The sequence below is a fragment of the Corvus cornix genome, chromosome 1A (genome assembly GCF_000738735.6).
Source record: "Corvus cornix cornix isolate S_Up_H32 chromosome 1A, ASM73873v5, whole genome shotgun sequence".
NCBI classification, from domain to species: domain Eukaryota; kingdom Metazoa; phylum Chordata; class Aves; order Passeriformes; family Corvidae; genus Corvus; species Corvus cornix.
In genome coordinates, this window is record NC_047057.1 from 33,073,434 (window position 1) to 33,088,756 (window position 15,323).

Genomic DNA, 15,323 nt, shown 5'->3' on the forward strand with positions numbered 1-15,323 from the left:
TGCTACATGTAGGAGCAAAAAAATGGTAATCTTCCTACTTCAAACTTCCTTTCAAAACTAAGGTGAAGCAGATCAACATTTGCTGACAAGAATGCTACTGAAGTTCATGCGGTTAAAAAAAATCACATTCTTTTACAAATAATTAATTTTTTTCTTACAAAATAATTTTTGTTGTTGTTTCTTATCCCTATTCACTTACACTTGACTAAGGTTGGAGACCCTGTTTTATAAGTTGGTCCTTAGTTTCTTTTGTATCCTCCATTTCTCCTAAATGAGAAATCTTGCCATGAATTTGATCTAATATGTCAACCTTTATATTTCTCTTATATTTTCCATTTATAACTAAATTAACTGATCCGTTTAAGCATGGTTGTGTTTCAGAAATCAAGATATTGTCCATCAGTCTACTCTTGGATGGGCAGCTCTTGATGTGTTGTGGATACCTATATGCATGGGAGTGCATGAGCCCTCAGTGTGTCGTCTCACTCTTGTTAAAAGAAAATGCTGAGTTGTAGAGCTTTGTTGTATGTATTAGTGGTTAGTAAAAAAGTGATTTTCCTTTTTTAAGCTGTCCACTAAAATGTAAAACCTTCAAATTATTTCAATGCAATTGAGTTATTAAGAGTTCGGCAAATAGCTGTGAAATTTGTTGACATATAAAATTCTGCTTTAACCTAAATGCTACTGTACTGCATTAATAAATGCAGAGTTAGGGCAAAGGTTAATAGATGTCTCTTTGTTATTTGTCTTATTATGGACCTTGTTTTTATCTAACTATTACAGTGTTGTCATAAAGCTGCAATGTTGGTATACTTTTTTAGTATTTGCAGAACCTGGAGTGAATTAAATTTTTTTTTTTTTTTTTTTTGACAGTCAAGGATCCCTTTAGTGAAGAACTCCAAAAAATACAAGTAAGTAAAAGCACTTAACATTGAGATTTTAATCTGTCACATGATTGTATAAAAACAATCTAGATGTGTTCAGAAGGATGTAGTTTTAGTATAATTGGCAGGAAGTAAATGCACTTCTTGTAACTGATGTTTTAATTTTTTTTTTCATCTTGGGCAATATAAATAGGATTACAAGATTTGGCTGAGGCATGTTGGTTTCTTCATACACAATGAAAATAGTATATCATTTGTGTTGTAAAAAGAAAAAAAGTGTTGTAAATTTTGAGACTAAGTTTAGCAGTTTTTTACTTACTGTTACCATTTGACTTCTCAACCTTGAAAGCACAGCTGGTAAGAGATGATTGACGTGAAACCCCAGGATCTTATTTAGTGCTATAAAAGAGCAAGGGTTAAAGTCCTTCAAAATGGATTTAAAAATATGTCTTTTTTGCTTTGATTCCATTTTGTTACTTATTCCTATATTCACTTTTTGGTCTGAAATATCAGGCTAACCATTTTTGAGATGTCACCATTGAAGCTGTCTGTGTTATTCTTAGTTGTGCAGCATGCATTCAGGTTGTTCTCTCTTCTGACTTGAATTGTAAACATAGTGATCTGCTTTTGCTAGGCATATATAAGCAAGTATTGCAAGATAATTGTGGAGGATTTGGGGGGGCATTTTTAGTGGTTTTTTGTGTCTAGGATTGAACTCTCGAAAAGTGAATAATTGTGTATTAAGCAGATGGCCTTGGCTAGAAAATGTTTCTGAATGTCTTGAACAAATTAAATTTCTTGAGGTAAATTCTGGGGATTCTTTCAAAATGACTTCACTAGTGCAGAGGGAATGCAATTTGTGCACTCTCAGCCTGAGAACCTATTCTGTATGTTACTTTCTCCTGTTTCTACTACACTGTTCCATAGTAATACTGTTGCATGCTTGATTGTTTGTTAGCTACAAAGATTATACTGTTCAGTTCCTTTTTTAATGTGATCCAGCTGTTAACTAGAAAAAAAAAATGGTCACAGTAATATTTCACACGTTCATCTAAGTGTAGCTATTAGTGTAGTCTAATACGCAGTGAAGTCTACTGGCAAATAAGAGGAACTTGAAGTGCTGCTGGTGGTGTGTGTGTGTGTGCTGGAGGACTGATTTTTCTCTTCTGCCATTCACAGTATTTTCCAGCCAGGAAATGAGTTAATAAGATTGTTTAGCTTTCTGAGGAGTATCAGCTACATCAACTTAATCTCAGCAATGGTTTTGTAGTACCAAAATAGGGAGAGGTGATGCTGGTGATTATTGGTATTGCTGATGGGAAATAATTTGTCCATTGTTTGATCAATGAAATTGGTAGCAATTTTACAGAAAAGACTTGGACTATTCACATTTTAAAATTATGTCAATAGTCCTGGTGCATCAAGGAATTATGCTTAATATAGTTAGTTGTTTTTCAAAATGCCCATAATCAGCATGTGCACGAACTGGAAAATTTTTTTTTTGGCGTATTTTTTTGAATGAAGGCTCTAGTCTTAGCCATTTGATAAAACTTTAACATTTCAGAATACCCTTTAGTGTATGGAATTGTATGTGTATGGAATTGCATGTTGTCTTTATATTTTGAGTAATTCCTTCTACTATAAAATGGTCCTGGATATATTTAAAGAAAATTGCTCGATATCTTGATAAGTTTAACTCCTCTGTAAGTGGCAATTATATTCATGCTTGTTTTGGGAATTAGGCCTTTTTGTATTATGGCGGATGTAGGAAGTATCAACAAGATAGTCCACAGCTTTCTGGTATGCTTTGTTTTGGCTTTTTGTTTGGTGGGAGTGGTTTGTTTGTTTGTTTCTTAGATTAAATTACTGTAGTTTGAAGGTAGACAACAAAAACCTTCCTTTCCTCTGAATTTTATGCTGGAATGTGACCAAATGGCACTTTAGCATGGCTTGTATGAAATGTCACTGCACATTTATAAAAAATAAAACTTATTTTTACCTAGTAGCTATCAAAAACCACCGCAAACAAAAGACTCTTCTTCTGAGTCATTTCACTAATCTCTCTGTAGTATCAAAATACTACTGAGAGTCATACTACTGAGAGTCTGTTGGTTTTTACTGGCAGATCTGTCAGAGTCCAAGTTGCAATCTAGTTTAGCTTCAATCAAGATATGAAAACTCAATGGAGTGAATACTTGGATTCAAAATCTATTGCCTGCATCATTATTGATGTGTGAGACATTACAGCTTTCTACCTGTATATGTAAACCCTGTTTTTTTCCTCATGGTATATGAAGATTTTGAGGATAAATGGAAAAAATACATCTGTACTAGTGCTTGTTTTAATATAAATATGTTTTTCTCATTCTAGGAAGGTGAAATAAGTCTCATGATGAAGAGCTTGTATGCACTTCATGATAAATTGGCACAAGTAGCAGGTAACACTTAAAAAATATTTTGATGTAGTGTTATGGCAACAGCTACAAAAAAAGTCCATGCTCAGATAGTGATTTGCAACAACTGGGTCCCTGATAGCCATTTAGAGTTCCATTTTGGGAAACTCAAAATCCTGTTTCTGGTTCACTTACACTGTCTTTTTCCACCAGTGTAGCACCTTTTGTTGCAATATTTATTAATGGGATAGGCTCTTGAATATTGTGATCCTGTGTGTTTTTTTATCCAGTGTCTTAATGCTTTATTAATCTGATTTTGTTAAAAGGCTTAAATTAAATTTGCTATATATGAAGAGGACTATGTGTATTTTTTAAAGGTCATTAATTCACTATGGTGAAAACCAAAATATTTTGCAACAGTGATAAGATGGTTACTAATAAAGTAAACAGTAGTGGTTGAACAAGATTGCCTTGTTAGACAAAATGGTCCAGCTTAAGCATATGAGTTATATAGTAATGAAAAGTGCTGCTTATAGTAATGTGTCAGAGTTGGTGTTTAGGGCTAGTATTATTGAATATTCAAAGTAAAAAATAGGGTGGTTTTATCTAGAGTCGTAATGAATGCAGCTTTAAACTGCACACGTACTTACGCATCACAGGAAATGGTGAAGTTAAGACTGTGATTATGTCTTTGGCATCTGGTGAATGAGAGTTACAGCTGAGTCTGTGTCATGGCTATTAAGCTGTTTTTATCATCCTTGCGTATTTCACCCATAATGTGTTTAGGAGGTCTTACTGGTCTTTGTGCCAACTATTTGTTTTGCATCAGCAAGTTTTACGAAGAAGGCTATTCCATTATTATGTCAAACATGAAAAAATGTGGAAACAACTCTGTGTCAGATACGAAGCTGACAACGTAACATGTCAAGTCTGTATAGGAAATGTGTGAGAAATTTGAGTAGCTCTGTAACACTCTTTAAATTGCAACAGTAACCTATCTTCCTGCAGAAACATTTTGTTTCCACTGTATTTACAGTGTCTGCAGTGAATAAAATAGGTGTTTGGACAAACCCCACACATTTTGGTTTGTTTGCATTGGCGAATCACAGAATGGGCAAGGTTGGAAGGGGCCGCAGTGGGTCATCTGGCCCAACCTCCATGCTCGAACAGGGTAATCCCACAGCATATTGCACAGGATTGCATTCAGACAGTTCTTGAGTATCTCCAGTGAGGGAGATTCCACAGCTCTCTGGACAATCTGTTCCAGTGCATGGTCACCCACACAGTAAAGAAGTTCTTCCTCGTGTTCAGGTGGAACTTCTATGCGTCAGTCTCTGACCATTGCCTCTTGTCCTGTTGCTGGGTACCACCAAGAAGAGCCCAGCTCCATCATCTTGACATCCTCCCTTCAGATAATTACAGACATTGATGAGGTCCCTTCTCAGTTGTCTCTTCTTGTGGCCAAACAGGTCCAGCTCCCTCAGTCTTTCCTCATAAGAGAGATGCTCCAGTTTCTTAATCGTCTTTGCCTTCTGACATAGACCATGCTATAGCTGAGCACTCAAGGTGATTGTTGCTTTTCATTGCTTAGATCATTGTCACGCTGCTTCCCTCTGTCTTTTGAAGACTGTAACAGTTTGCTGTTTGTTCAGTGTGTCATCTGGCCCTCCAGGGGCCATACAGTAAACAATGTATTTGCATGGATGAAAAGGTTTGCACCTAATTTCTACATCCGTGAAAGAAAGGGAGTTTTCTTTATTAGCTGGGGCTTACTTCAGTGCGCATAGATGTATACAAATATTTACCTGTCTGCCTTATGAGAAAGAATTTATATGCTCCAGGATAGCTGCTTGCTTCACCAGGTCTCAAAGATGTATTAGTCTATTAGTCTATTTCTGGCCAGGAGGATCTTCAAAAGCTTCCTTTCAAAAAATATAACTATCCCTTCTGGTGAGGTGGTACTCCAGACTGGAGCTGTATTGTGAGATTACCTGGTTGCTCAGCAAAGTAGCTTTCATACAGTCTGAAGAAGGACCTAATCTTTATTTAGACAGAAATTTTCCGCAATGCCAAGTTTTTTAAGGTATGAGAGGAAGACGTCTGCCATCCATTTTTGAATACCAAATGGATGTAGGCCTGGAGCAGTATCTGGAAGCAGTTTAAAAGGCATAAAACAGAGAACGCTGCAAGGGAGATGCAGGATTTAAGAGTGTTGATCTTGTGCACAGTGCACCACTTCAAAAGAGAAGTTAAGGAATATAGTTTTACTCAGAGTGGTGCTTTTCAGGTCTCTCTGTCACATACTTGGAAAAGTTTCTCTCATTTCATACTTGGCTATGAATCATTTGTTCATGTTATAACTATTAATATTAAAAAGGCAGGCTGGAAACTTGAAGTAGTCTGTTCTGTTAAGCTTTATTCAACATCTTGACTGCCATAAAGATGGTCCCCTCAAAATTTGGTTTCTAGCTCTGTTTAATAAAACAGACATTATATTTTCTGATACAGTTTCTTGCCTTATCAACTTCAAATGGAGAGCAAGTGATGGGGCTTTTATTTTAGAAGGTAGAACATGAGGTTTTTTGAAGGAAGAAAATGTCAGAGTAACAGTTTATTAATTTTGACTTAATATACCATGTTCCAACTGTAGATACCTATTCTGGACTGTGGTGCTGTGATACGATGTCAAATTATTTAAATATCCTGTATAAAATCAGGTTGCTTTTAATGCATCACTGTTCTCAGAATTATTAGTCTGCCAAACCTACAGTGAGTAATGTCTGCCTTACAGGAAACGCAGAACTGGATGAGCAGATAATGCTTCTCCCTTGAGTTGAAGCTTGTGTGTCTGTGTTCTTGTCTTGAATGGTTTAGCCATTCTTCAAAACAGCAACTTTTTCTAGACAGTATATATTTCAGAACACTTTTTGCTAAACCAAAATATCTGCTTTTTAAAATTAGAGTTATTTCAGCGTATGTTAATTACTGGATATCTTGGTCTTTCATGGAGAGACTTCAATAGATCACATCCATTTTCAGCCAGACTTGCAAAGTGAATAAATCTAACCACTGTATTCACAAGAAGCAACCAGCTACCCATGGACATGACTCTTTCTTATAGATAAAGGGTTTTTTTAGTTAACAGTTTCTTTTGCTTGGCATTTTTCAGTGTGACGGTCTATCAGATTTAGACAGTTTCCTTCTTTTCACAGGTCCTTGAGATGCAGGGGTGAATTAGGCTTTTATATGTAATAAGGCTTACTGATAAATCCATGGCTGGAAGAAAATCCTGGCAAAATACCTAATGTTACTTAATATGAATTTCAAGTGGCAGCTACTGTATCTGATGGCTGTCACAGGCTCTCTGTTCTGTCACTCTCCTTAATCTTTGGTTTTTCAGGTAATTGATACTGTGCTGTTTCCAACCGGTTATTGAACAACTATTTAGCAAGTTCTGGTGTTCTGCAGTGTTTCTCAGCTGTTGAATTTGCCTTTGGGAGATCGGGCATTCTTACTTGCTCTTGCTCTTGGTCTGCTTCTGCTTTTTTTGAGCTCCCCACTTCAGTGTTCTGCTGCAAGTAACTTGAAAACACGAGACCTACTAAACAAATGTCTTGTGTACTGCTTGCAGTTTGTATTGGTGTCTAATATCACATCAAGCTATAAGATAGAGATCTGTGCTAAATCCACATCTTCCTTGAAATTCTAGATTTCTGCTGTATTTTGCTACCAAATGGGAAAATTATTTACAGTGTAAAGCAAATACTTCAAAGTTTTGAATATTTCTGTTGCCTGTATATGCTGCAGCTCCCAAGTTAAATGCGTAAATGAAAGTCAGTTTTAAGTATTCTAGCCTGCATGGAAAAGGAGATCTGACTTGGTTTCTGTATTAGAAGCAGTTGAGACATAATAAATATTTCTTTAGAACTGAAGCTTTAGTTGCCTTTTGGTAGTACTTCTAGAATAACTTGACTTCTTAAATGGCTTGCCAAGGACACTAACATAAGCTAAAGGGTAGTTTTATGATGCTTGCTGGGATGTGCTACTTTTTGCCTCCCTACAAAAGCATATAGAAAGGTTCTTTGATAGCACTTGAAATCAGTGATCGGTGCCCAAGGACAGGTTAAGCACGAAGATCTGTGCTTTCTGTAAGCTCGCAGCAGACATTATAACAGGGGACAGTTTTTGCAAAGAGCTCAGATGTATCTTGCAGCAGACTTGTGTAAAGTTTTTTTTGCCTGTGCTTCAGTTTTATTCCTGAATATAGGGCCTCAAATGGAACAGTTGGGAAACATTTTTGGCTCAGTCTATGGAAAGTGGGTTTCCAGGCCAAGTGGTTAATGATTGCACCAAAGTTATTCAAAGTAAGCCTTCATTTGCACTATTAGCTAACGCGGTGACTGAAATGGCATATAGGAATATCCTGCTGTTGCAGTAAAACAGAAGGTTGTCTGACTTGTGAAATGCCTAACTTTCTGCAAGCTTTCAAATTCATGAGTTTCTCAGAAGAAAGCTGTTAAATGGTTCTCAGCAATAGATGTGTTGGAATGAGAAACTGCATCTCCAATAGCTTTTTGTACAAGACTGAAACTCCGTAACTCTGATTAGCTTACTTTTTTTGAGAGTGGGAGACAAGATGAAAGTGGTTTTTATTCCTCTTCCCCCTGCCCCAGTATTGCTTGAGGGAAATTTGAACTAATGGGCCTTAGACATTGTTGGATCCCGGGCAGCAAAGGTATTTTTAACAGTTAAACTTGTTCAGAGGGAATAGAGTTTGAAAAAAATTACAGCAGCAGGACTGAGAGGAAGCTGGTTTCTGAAGATGAGACCAGAAGCTGTGAAGTCAGTGTGCTGGCTGCATGCTGTGTAAACGTAGTTCTTGGAAGAAGGCAAATAAGATTAGCATTAAAACTACTAAAGTAATTGAGTAGTCCCCTATCTAAGGGAGCTTCTGTCATGTTGTAAAAGGTAAATGCTGTGTCTCAAAAGGTAGAAAATCCAACATGAATCCTGCAACCTGTTTTTAAAAATTCATGTTTTTCACGATCTGTCTCCTGCTTGTGTTTGGTTTGTTTTCTTACCTGTGTATTAACCTCACCCTTTTTATTCTTTCTCCTTTATTTAAAAAATGGGCTTTTCTGCTTATCTAGATAATTAAAAAAACAACCAGAGAAAAGCTTATTAGCAGAAGGGTCTCATCCCCCTTTTCTCACAAGCTGTTTTGTTCAAAGTATGACTGACATACTTTCTCTGTATTGAAAAAAGACCCTAGAAAGACTTCAAGTCTTACCAAACAAAGGAAGAAGCTTAAACGCAGGAATACCTGTTAGACTTGCTTATATCGTACAACTTAATAGCTGATGGAAATTGTACATATGGCTTTTACAGAGATATGTTTTGGGTTTGTTGTATTTATTCCATCAGTTCTAGATTTAAAACAATATGTTTACACCAGAGACTGTATGAGTATGAGATACAGTTATTCCAAGTCTGCTAATCTTGAAACATGAAATCACTGATGATTACACATGTAAATTTACAGGCTGTACAGTTTATGCTGTACAAAAAGAAAGTCTGCCTAAATTATATACAAGAAAAGCCCGTAACTCCAATTCAGGTGCTGAGTTCTAAAATTAGAGTGGGTTTTTGTGAAAGTGGTGTCCATTTTCAGCAGTGATCTGTCTAGTTTTGCTTTTACAGTAGAGTCAGGCACTTTGAAAGTCTTAGACGTTGCATGTTGATTTTCAAGTGAGACATCTTTAAGTTTTCTGCTCAGCACTTGATTGAAAATACATGCATGCACATGGGCTTAGTTCCAGCAGCACTTCTAGGCCAGTTAGCATATGAACACTCTTAAAAATGCTGTTTCTGTTTCTCTATGTCCCAACAGTAACAGCATCCCTTTATGCTAATATGCTTGCAAGGCCAAATTCTCTTAAATCTCTTGAAGTGTACTGAACAAAACTTCAGCAATCTGAAGACTTTGGCTTCATAGGAACATATTTCTTTGGAACTCCAAATGAATGATGCATGAAGGTGCTTCTCCATAACCTGCTAGTGTTTCCTAACTTTTGCTCACATTCCCTTGAATGTTTTGTGTAGGGAATTAATACTTGATGGTGCTCTTCTTAAATTATATTCCAACGTAAGTGAAGGTTGACATTTTATATAAGCACAAGTATCTTAAGTTTTCTTAGCCTTGCTATAGCTTTAGAAATAGTACAGCTTGGCATAGATTCAAGAAGGTAAGGCAGGCATAACCCTGAGCCAGTGAAAGACTGGGTCTGTTGTTTCCTATTTTATTGTTTTGGCACAGTAAAAGCATAGCTACAGATGCCAAGATTTAGGGGTTTTTTTAAGAAATACCAGGAAAAAAAGTGACTTGCCACTACTGACAGTTCTTCAGAAATGATGGCCTAGTGATAGATGAAAAACTGGTGTTAGACCTTTCCCTTTTCTGTATGGCTTTCTGTTGATATGAGTGTCACTACTTCGACTACTTTTTTTTGTTGCATGAATCATGTACATTTAGTTTAGCAAAGAAAACCAGGGAGATGATGGCACATTGCTCTGAGGACTGACTGTGCATATAAGTCTTACTTCCTGGCTACCTCTGCACACATTCCAAAACCACTAGGAGATGGTAAAAGCACCCATTTCAAGCCATAGTGGGATTTTGTGCATGTGCAGGGAAGCAATGAGTTACCAGAATAACTTCGACCAATCTAAAATGTAGTGACTTCATAGTGCCTGAAATCCTGTGGATGTATTGCAGCTGGAACTTGGTCTCTATAAAAGATAATGCAGGTTTCAGAGTTAAAGGAAATTATCTGGAAGCTGAGTCAGGGTACAGCAACTTTTATGGTAATATCCTTCTGATAGTTCTTCATGCTACCTATTGTTCTGCTTTTGGTGTAAATACCGAAATACACTTTCTGAGCAGTACATGAGGTTGTATTGATGTGATCTGTACATATGATTAGCTCTGAAAATCATCGGGGTTTCTTAACTTCTTTTGAAGGAGAAATTCATGCAGAGATTTTCCCATATATTCAGTGGAACCTCTGAGAATTACTGTCCTGCTATTGCTGCTTGTGTAAATTTTGTTAACCATAAGCTTGTGTTTAGGTGATTTTATTTTATATAATGGAGTAATAAATAGATCAAAATAAAAGTTTTCATTTTACCAGGGGAACATGAATGTGGCAGCTCTGTTCAGAGAAACCTTACCGTCCAGGAGGCAGCTGCATATTTAAAAGTAAGCAAATGAGGTATTTTTCATTGGTTGTATAGAAGATTTGTATAAGTTACAAATTGTAAGGCCTGGTTTCATGTCCAATGTATTGACTAAAATTTGACTTAGTATTGAATATTATTTGGAAATGTTTGGAATTGATGACTTTAACACATGCTACATGTGATTTTTTTTTTGGGGATATAGTGAGCATTTGAGGAGAGGGAGGGTGAAAGAAACTGGCTTAATGAAATGAAGCAATGAAAGTGTAGCTAGTAGTGCTTCAATGACATGCAGGGCTTTTTTCTCTTTCATTAAAACACCAGGACATGATTTGGATTGATGGAAATAGTTGACCAATATGAAAATAATAAATGTATAAAACTCAAATATCTAGAAGCTTCTCCAGAAATACTGGTTTTTGAGACTTAGTGGAAAAGGATACTGTTTTCCTTTCTTTGTGCAGAAAGGTTGATGTGTAGATCTGTGCAAGGAGCCTGACAGGCAGCAGCTGTTTGGAGAGGCCATTCATTGATGCTTTAAATAGAAATGGTCAAAAAAAGGCCTTTTTGTTAATTTGATCACTGTGCAGTACTATGAAATCCCACTCTCTGTCATTCCCCTGCCTCACTCCCCAAATAAAAGATGACTCTTTCCTTGTCTTGACAGCTGTAGGGTTTATTTTAGCCCATGCTGGTGTACCCTTCAGTGAAAAACTACTTGAAGCTTTTAAGAGGCAGAGAGCCTAAGATTTCTTTGATTGGATGGGGAGGAGCTAAGCTGATGTATTTAATATACAAATGCATAGAAAATTTACATTTTGGCAAACCTTTACATAGTAGACAAAAAGGGGCAATTCTTTAGAGCATCCCGAAGAAGCTGCTAACACTGGTTTATGGTTTGGCAATAATAATCTACATCTGTTAAAACCAATGCATTGTGGAAAAAATTAAGGTGATGCCCTAGAACTGATTGTCTTGCCTATCCGTTAAGCTGAAAGAATGACAGCTGTTACCATAACTGTTTTAGCTCTGCTAGGAAGCTCAAATTTAATAGGAAAATTTGTTGCTTTGTAGGAAGTCTTATTTAACCCTACAGTTGATATGCAGAATTTCTGTGTTCAGTGATAAAATTTTCAGTACTTCAATCTCAAAGGTAAAATAAAACCATCACTGTCTTTTCTTAAGTACTTATGCTTGAATTCTAGGCCAGTTACATTATGTGAGGTTCAAAGGAAGTATGAAAATAAAACTTTTTGGGGACTATAATTTCAAATACAGCAATAACTTCCGTTTTCACTTTTCTCTTTCTGCAAAAGAACATGCAAGGTGAGCTATGGAGAAAGCCTTAGCTCAGATAGCAGCGAATGTTATCCTGTTAAGAGTTGATATCAAATAATTTTAGAAAAAAGTCAATGTCTTTATAATGTCAGTTCTTGATCTACAAACACTGGATTTTTTTCAAAATATCAGTTAAAACTATATTTACTCAAGCTTCTTAAAAAAGAATGGAACATGGAACTGCTTTTATAGGAGGCATTTCCAGTGGAGTTTGGATCTAGTTGGAGTTCTACTCTCGGAGTAGATTTCCAGTGATCGCCGCCTAGTGGCTGAATAATTTTTTTTTTTGCTCTAGGTTAAGAGTTGTAAATAGAACAGTGAATGTGGCTTGGCTTTTCAAACAGTCCTTAGTTTGAGGGATGCTGGTGAGTCTGAGAACTGCTCCTAGCATAAATAGATTTACTTTATGCAGGGAACACCTACTCAAAATCTGAAAAATCAGGAATGAAGTAACATAGTTTTGACTACTAATCTGTGCAGTTATCTGAGTTTTATTTTGGCATTATAACTTCCTGGTTATTTATGAAATTACTCATTAATATTGTATTTTGACAGAATTTAGATCCAGAATATGAAAGTGTACTTAACACATCATTACAATGGATCTTGAATAGTGGGGAAGATGTTGGCATAAAGTAAGTGGTGTTTATTTCTTAACTTAATTTCTTTTAAGAGAATGTATCCTTTTTCATAACTACTGTGCGTTTTTTGAATAGGTGTCTCAGCAATGACCCTAATGAGATGGATGTCACTAACGTGACAGATGTGAAGTATCTGGAATCCACTAGTCCAAAGATGTCTTTCAGGTGTCGTTTTCGCCGTGCATTTGTTAATGTAACTCACAGATTATCAATATTGCTTTGGGGTAAGTTAATAAAACAGTCAACCTTTTTTTGTTGTAACTCGTATTTATCTAAGTGCACAGGGAAAAGCATGTTTAGAGAAAGTTTTTATTCAACCATAAAACTTAGCATTTCTGTTGGTATCTTGATTCAGTTGGGGTTTGATTTGCATTTCTGTTGCACCACTGTATTTCCACACTTGTTGTTATCATCTGCTTCTTTAGTCGGCTGAACATACTCATTCCTTGGGAAATATGTCTTTTTCCCTGCCAGAGCAATATCTTGTGGCTTTCAAAAGTTCCATGTTGAACTGATGAGAAAAAGCAAAATGTTCAGTAAAAAGATGATAGCCTTAATTTTTAGGATATTTCTCTGTTGTTCCAGGAATTTTAAAAAGTAACTGCAGAAAAGATGATCTTCCTAGTTAGGAAAAGTTGGATATCCAACATGGTTATTACCAAAAATTTTTATCTCTAAGAATGTATTGTAAAAAAATGTATCTAATCCTTCAGTAAGACTAATTAATTTAGTCCGTAATAGTTCTCTAATTAAGTTTCAAATTCCTCCCAAGTTTATTTAATTCTGAACCATACTGAAAACTATGCAGCATAAAAATAGGGTACAGCTGAGTACAGATACTTCACTCCTTTCCATGTGGCTGGATAGAAATATTGAAAATGGAGAGTTCATCTCATACTTATTGAACATTTAAGAAATTGTTTATCCCAGTTTCTTAACAATCTCATGTTTATGAGTGAACACTCGAGACTGCCTTCACTACCCTTTTGATGAACCAAAAGAATCAAATGCAGTCTGTCCCAGATTGCTGTCTTTCTGGTAACAGTCAGTATGAGGACTGAGTTGGGATGTGGAGATGAAAATCAGTATCTAAGTCAACCACTGGTCTCAGTCATGCTGAGCAAATTGCCTCATGTCTCACGCGTAATTAACGTCACTATGGGGCACCTTGTAAAAAGTAAAGTACTGCATAAATGTTAGATGTGTTGCCATTAACTAACACTCATTTTGGCCTAAAATGATGTCCATCAGTCTCTTTGATATATCTGCTAACATTGCCTTGGAGTCAATGATACATGAAACAAACCATGTAACTATAATTTGTGTATATGTGGGTTTGAGTTACATTTTCTTATATTGTTAATTGATCACAGGTGTAGCATTGCTTTCAGCCCCACAGAAGAAGGACCAAGATCTTTATTTTCACCTATGCTGCTGACCTTCCTAACCAGATTGTCATTTTTGGGAATAATATTAAAAATAATAGAAAAAGGGTATAAAGTACTTCGTTGCAATAAGTAAAAATCTGTAGCTGAACTGAAGCAGCCCAAGTTAATTTGTTTTGAGGGGGATATCTAATGCATGTGATTTGCCTATGATTAGAAAATATTGTGCATTTTAAAATCATAATATGTTCTGAATTGTCAGTTTATGTGACTTTTAATATGACTTCTAATTTTCCCAATATAATTGTTCAACTATTTCTGTTCAAAAATGTGTAAAATTTCAAATCATAGTTCTGGGATACTAAGCTGTTCCTAGAAAAATGAAATTTTTTCTAGAAGTAACTGCTTTTCAAAGTGGAAGAGTTTGTGTTTCTGTGTTAGAGTATAAAATATGGAATGCAAGCACAGTGTATTTCACTAGCTTTGGAATGTACAGTGCTTGTTAGGTAGTTCAGTATAGTTCTGAAGTATGCCCTGTAAACTTTGTTAAATATCCAATGCTTTAATGCTGTTTAAAGAGTATTATGCATGTTAATGCAGGTATAGCAATGGTTTGGGGAGTCTTACACTACATGAAATACCGTTGGGCAAAAGAGGAAGAAGAAACAAAGCAGATGTATGATATGGTGGTGAAAATCATAGGTATGGCTTCTTGAGTTGTGTCTGATGTATCTGTATCAGCTTTGTATAAGCTTTCAAAGTACTGGCCTTAATTCAGTTATGTGTCTTCCCGTTTACTAGTCACTTGTCAAGCTGTCAGAGTTCTTGGTCCAATGTGTGATTCATGTGGGTTTTTTTTCTTTTTTTTTTTTTTTTAATACCCCATCCTTTAAACCTAATCAAAGCTTTTGACGTAAAGCTTGTGATTTGTGGATTACATCAATATGGCTACAAAGTTGCCAATGATGTGGTTGTATTTTATCCTACTATTGAATAAAGATATAAATGTGATGTTTGTTTACTGAAGTATGGTGACATGTTGCTTTCTGTATCTGATTTTTCAGCTAACTTTAGTTAAAATATCCACTTTAAAAATGTGTGGTAGCTCTCAATACCATCCTTAATAGTTTTTCATAGGAAAAGCAGCTTTTTAGTCAGTTACTTTGAGCAGAAATTATATTACTAAAATAGTGTGCATAACTGAGCTCTGAAATCCCCTCTTTCTGCTTGAAGCCACAGTGTTTGCAGTAAGTTGTGTTTGTAATTTTTAAGCTCTTACTTAAGTTGTTCTATTACTTTAATTTATGGTAGTCACCATAAATACAGAGATGGTAGAGAAATCAGAACTGTTCTATTTTAACCGTGTTCCTGCCTTTTTTGTTGGCAAATCAAGTTTTGTTGAGGTGGAAGGAAAGCACTTTATTTTCAAAGATGGCCATCTTTGGT

The 15,323-nt window shown here is 36.0% G+C and overlaps 1 protein-coding gene across 1 annotated transcript in view; it reads left to right on the top strand.

Annotated features, from left to right (window-relative positions):
- The window catches only part of LEMD3 (LEM domain containing 3), a 43,589-nt gene that overhangs the window by 15,434 nt on the left and 12,832 nt on the right, over positions 1-15,323 (top strand). Inside the window, exons 2-7 of the mRNA XM_010413838.2 lie at positions 874-911; positions 3,256-3,322; positions 10,468-10,535; positions 12,407-12,486; positions 12,568-12,716; positions 14,478-14,579. Coding sequence (XP_010412140.2) covers positions 874-911; positions 3,256-3,322; positions 10,468-10,535; positions 12,407-12,486; positions 12,568-12,716; positions 14,478-14,579 — 504 coding nt within the window. The remainder of the gene's footprint in view (positions 1-873; positions 912-3,255; positions 3,323-10,467; positions 10,536-12,406; positions 12,487-12,567; positions 12,717-14,477; positions 14,580-15,323) is intronic.